General features: G+C 32.2%; 1 protein-coding gene across 1 annotated transcript in view; it reads left to right on the top strand.

Moving 5' to 3' along the window:
• Positions 1 to 3,947: 3,947 nt before the first annotated feature.
• Positions 3,948 to 6,087, top strand: part of LOC132164982 (protein NODULATION SIGNALING PATHWAY 2-like) — a 10,743-nt gene continuing 8,603 nt past the window's right edge. Inside the window, exons 1-2 of the mRNA XM_059575495.1 lie at positions 3,948 to 4,506; positions 4,567 to 5,455. Coding sequence (XP_059431478.1) covers positions 3,948 to 4,506; positions 4,567 to 5,455 — 1,448 coding nt within the window. The remainder of the gene's footprint in view (positions 4,507 to 4,566; positions 5,456 to 6,087) is intronic.

Raw genomic sequence — 6,087 nt, 5'->3', positions numbered from 1 at the left:
CCTTCTCCAAGGCAATTAACTCTGACTCCATAGTAAACCTTGCTATGCAAGTCTTTTTGAGGACTTTCAAGAGATAGCTCCTCCAGTCAGAGTAAACACATAATAGCCATTAGTAGGCTTTGCTCATTTGAATCAATAATATAGTTGCATTCCTTTCAATATAGCATGATAATCACAATAAGACAAACCAAAATTAATTGTGCCCTTTGAGAATTTCAACAATTTAGAGATCGCATCACAATGGCTTAATACCATGATTATGAGTATATCTACTCAATTTACTAACAATATATGTAATACCAAGGCATATACAGTTTGTCAAAACATCAAGCTACCAATGATTTGTACATATTTTTCTTGCAAAAACACCATTATGATTCTTAACCAAGTGTATTTTTGAATCATATGGTATAAAAATAGGTGGATAATAAAAGTGCTCAAATCTTTTAAGCATCTTTTCAACATAATATGTATGAGATAAAATAATGCAATCATTATCCCTAATAACTTTAATGTCCAATTTGACATTAGCTTTACCTATGTTTTATATATCAAAATTAAATGCAAGAAATAATTTACTTTATGCACAACATCAATGTTAGTTCAAAATAAGCAAGTCATTAATATATTAAAAAATAAATAATGACACATTCATTATTGTAAAATTTGCTATGTATTTACTTGCACCATTAATCAAATATGCAATAGACAACATCACTTTGTCAAACTATTCATGCCATTGTTTAGGAGCTTGCTTTAATCCATACAAGGATTTCACTAGTTTGCACACTTTATGTTCTTGACCGGGGATTACTAGTCCATCGGGCTGTTCCATATAAATCTCTTCATCATTTAGAAAAATAACTTTGACATCCATTTGATGTACAACAAATTTATAAATATAAGCAATGGCAAATAACATTCCAAAAGATACAATTTTAGTAACCGGAAAATAAGTATCAAATAATCAACATATACATTTACTTGTAGCTTTTAGCTACGAAGTCTACCATGTGCTTATCTATTGTATCATCCGGTTTAAGCTTATTCTTAACCACCTATTTATAACCAATTGATTTGGTCTTAGGAGATAACTCAATGAGTTCCCAAGCATGGTTAGACATAATTGATTTCAATTATTTATAGCTTCTAACCAATTAAATTAAAAATAAATAAAATGCATCAAAAATAGATTTAGTTGCTTCACCATAACATATTGGATCATCATCAACAATATAAGCAATAAAATCATCATTAACAATTTTATTAGAAGCCCCAAAAAATCATTAAATAATTTTTTCCTTATTTTTCAAAGGAACAAATGCTCAAAGATAATAACATTTTTTAGATTCAATAATATTATTGTAATCTAAAATATCACTATTGATAGTAGGGAATCTATAGTATGAACTATTACATGTAAAACCAATAAAATCATAATCCTTGATTTTAAAACCAAGTTTCCTCATTTTAGGTTTTGAGTAACATAACATTTGTCAAATACCCCCACACTTCGAGGTATTTCAAACAATGCTTATGAATATGACAAACAAAATAAAGGCTTCCCCCCACACTTTGGTGGATAGTCCAAAAATTGACAATTATAGCATTCATCAGTTCTTTTCATTTTCTTGTGTTGCCAAGATTTACATGTATAAATCTATCATACCGAATGAAATAAATCAAGTAATCACAAGAAAATAAAATTTCATTAATAACCCACAAGAACTTTAAGAAATAACTTCTATGAGCCTATTTTTCTATAAGTATGATCTATCATTTACTCTCCTTTCTTTTCTGTCAATTGACAGTTTCTAAAGATGTTTTAAAAATACTAATCACCACTTGTGATTTTTCAACATGATCCTTATATATTATATATATAGGGGTTGCATATTTAAAGTTCTATCAAGATTTTAAAATAAAATCTTTTTAACTAAAGCCCCAATAAATATGCAAAGTATCAAGCCCAACCAAATAATCAACTATTATTGGCTCATTTTAATAAATACGCCAATGATATCATTCTTATGATATGATAAATTTATTATGTATCAAATGAACTTCAATAATCATATATATTTTATTCTGAATCATCATGTCAGAGAAATTTGAAAGCTAAATGATATATATATATATATATATATATATATATATATAAAGAATTACCAAAGAACTTAAAGTAGTTATGCTAATCTAGCATGTCATAGCTAACATAAATGCTAGATACTATTTTTTTTTTTGAAATAGATGAATCAATAGAAGCCACCGCTTATCATATACAAAATTCATGTAATTATAAAATTTTGCACCAGCTTTAATTCAATCAAGGAGTACCATCATCACTTGATTTTTCTTTTAATAAATGAAATTGTAGATTATGTCTCAAAAAAAAAATAAGACATATGAATCAGAGTTTAAAACTCACAGTGAAGCCAACAGCTTTACTCCAAGATCTTCCAAAATAGATTGTCGTCACCACATTCCAACTAGGTGTCGTGAGAACTGATCGACTCAATACACGCACCACATTGTTTCCTCATACAATGTGCTTACCTGCAAAAATCTTTTAGCAAAGTGGTATCCTCTGCACACAATTAGCAATGCCTATGTATTTTCTCAATCACAAAATGAATAATCACTCACAGTTATTATTATTAATTTACATGGATGTTTTCCAGCCAAGCTTAGCACAACATAACAAAAAAGTGCTAAGTTCTAAAACTCCATAAAAATGCTTAACTTTTTTTATTGTAAGAATAGTAACCCAACAATAAAAGATTATTTGACAAACAAATTAAATTAACATAAATTTGAGTTCAAATAATCGAAAATTCTTTCAATTAAAATATTTTCACTTTCCATTCCTACACATGAAATCAAGCTCTTTTTTTTTTCTGATAAATGAGTCAATTTTCAGATTTTTTTCACAACAAAATCTTTCCACTCAATATTGATTTCATCTTTCTTGTATGCGAATTGCATAATGCAAATTAACTCTTATAGTATTTGACTTCTTATAAGTTTAAATATTATTGTTATAATTTTAATAAAAATATTTGTGCAACCATCCGACTCAACCTTTAAGATTGTTGGAAATAATTTTGGATGGTGCACAAATTCTCATTGATATAAAATAATTACAATATGAATATCAACAATAAAATAAATAAAATACAATAGATGAAAATAGAGTATAGAACGATCTCACAATATGCTATAGAATCACGCAAGTGCGTTGTCCTTAAAGGTTGATTCGTGCCTCCCGGAGTATGTAACTCGGTGCGATCGGATCCTTTGACACGCAACCTCCCAGGATTAGACTATAGCGTCTATCTTCGTTAAGGACGCACTTCCAAGAACGAAGACTAATAGAACAATCCAACTCCTTTCTTGTAGAATAACAAAACTATAATTGAAAACATATATATATATATATATATATATATATATATATATATATATATCAAATGATCTTTTGTGTGTTATATTCACAAGAAGGTTGGCTTAATATATAGAAATGAAGCTCACGTTTTCCTTCTTAAAGAGAATCTTTTAATATCCAAAGCCTTGAATGACTTCATGACCAAACGGTAAAAAATGCTTGGAAACCATAAAAGACAAAAATCTTTAGACCTTGTTAATGTCAAAGGTCAAAACCGTTGAACAATTAAAACCATGAAATTGTTAATGGCCAACGGCTAGAAACAATAAAAGTGAAAATCAACGTATGGAGAAACTCAATGCCCTTAATGATCAAACGGTCACAAAAAAAATTATTTCTCAAAGAAGCCACTAGCAAATATCAAATAAAGAATAAAAGGGCTTATGGAAAAAGAAAACAAGAAAACAATTTGTTTGTAACACACATATATTACAACAAGCTTTGCACGTCAGAATTTCTTTTATGTAAATTCTTAAGCTTCATCATCAGCTCCATGAACTCCATGGAATATGAGCCGATTAATTACCTCTTCAACCCCAGTTGCATTGACGAACTCCATGAATGTAGCTTGGAAGCTGCTTTTTCCTTTGAAAGGGAAGATTTGTTCTCCCCGAACACCATCCCAGATGGTGCAATTGATGATGATGACGACTGCCTGGAAAGATTGCTCCAGCTTGAGGAAGATCAGCTGGTGGAATTTGATGCCATCTGTCAAGATACAGTAATGGATCATGATCAGTATGGTTTAGAAATTGGATCAGATGATCATGGAATGACTGAAGAAAACCAAGAAAACTTGAGTGTATCCACAGAAAGAAATTCCCCTTTAAGGGGAGTTCAAGAAGAGCTGATGCAAGAAAGCAGTTTGACCGATCTGCTATTGATGGGAGCTGAAGCTGTTGAAGCCAAAAACTGGCTTCTTGCTTTAGCTGCGGTTGAGAAGCTTAACTATCTCTTAATTGATATAGGGAATGGTTATGGAGATGATTTATTTAAAAGGTTGGCTCTTTTCTTCACTCAAGCCCTGCATTACATGAGCATTAACGCTCTTGAAATGCAGCGTGAGCTTTACCCGACCTGTCTGGAGGAGACGTTATGCACGGTGTCTAGAAGATCACGAGATGTAGAAGAGCACAATAACACTATTTTTGCCTTTCAGATTCTCCAGGAACTCTCTCCTTATGTGAAATTCACGCATTTCACGGCGAACCAAGCGATCATTGAGGCGACACGAGGCGATCGGGAGGTTCATGTCATTGATTTCGACATCATGGAGGGGATCCAATGGCCGCCACTAATGGTTGAGATTGCAATGAGGAAGGAGATTGTTTTCAGAGTGACAGCAATCATAGTGGACAAGAGAAATGGTGTCCATGTTGAACAGACAGGAAGAAGGCTGAGAGAGTATGCAGATTCAATCAATCTTCCCTTCATGTTTGATCAGATGGTGATGGAAAGAGAAGAAGATTTTGAAAGAATGAAAGTTGGTAATACTTTCATAGCCAATTGCATGATTCACCAACTCCACATGCCCAACAGAACATTTTCAATGCTCAAAAACTTCCTGGGTGGTATGATCAAACTGTCCCCAAAGATTCTTATTTTAGTAGAGGAAGAATTGTTCAATTTTGGAAGAATCCAATCAATGTCCTTTGTAGAGTTCTTCTGTGAGGCACTTCACCATTACACTGCACTTACAGACTCACTGGTCAACAGCTACTCTGGTGTGTACAAAATTGGCTTAAGATTGATAGAGAAGGAGTTTTTGGGGAGTAGAATCTTAGAGAGCTTAAATCAGTTTTCCAGTGACGAGGAGGAGAGAATGCAGTGGAGATCAGAGGGATTTGCTTCATTGAAGGGATTCAGGAGAATCCCAGTGAGTTCTTGTAATATTTCTCAAGCAAAATCCTTGGTGAGCTTGTATAGTGGGGGGTATTGGGCGAAACATGAGAGATGCAGATTGGCATTGTGTTCGAAGTCAAGGCCAATGACAGCAGCATACATTTGGGTGCCAAAAACAAAAAGAAGGTGAGAAGAGTCAAACACATTTGCATTCTTTTTTTGTTCAAATCTGTGCATGGTTTATTGATAAATCAACACATACGTCGGGACTGCACTTGGCAGAGTGATTAGGACCTTTTGTTTTATTATAATGTTGATGAGGATTTGCGCCTTGATGTCGTTTTTATTATTCCTGAGCGCTGGAGCTCTCTCGTTATTACTACCATTAATTTGTTTGTACTTAAGCTTTTTTTTTTTTTTTTTCCTCACTTTTCGGTCAGAATAATGCATTTTTTGGATCTAAGTTTCTTGTAGAATGTTTAATTTGTAAGTTTAAGCAATTTTCAATTCGATTGAAATCATGGTAGTGACTAAAAAAAATTATAAACTAATTATTATTTATTAATGTAGGATTACTCTTTTGTTAACGTGAAAATGGCCTAGGTCCTAGGATTTTAATTTACTTGCGTTATAGGTAATTTCGAAACCCTTATAAAAGGAGTTAAAAAATAGTTTTGTAATAATTTCTACAATCGCGGCCTGCTTATACCGTACTTAGGGTGTGTTTGGATGTACTTTTGAGTGGCTTAAAAGTGCGTTTAACACTAAAAAAAGTTCTTTAAAAAAAAAAAAAAGAGTAT

This window comes from Corylus avellana, chromosome ca11 (assembly GCF_901000735.1).
Source record: "Corylus avellana chromosome ca11, CavTom2PMs-1.0".
Classification (NCBI taxonomy): domain Eukaryota; kingdom Viridiplantae; phylum Streptophyta; class Magnoliopsida; order Fagales; family Betulaceae; genus Corylus; species Corylus avellana.
This window is presented reverse-complemented; position numbering and strand designations above follow the sequence as displayed.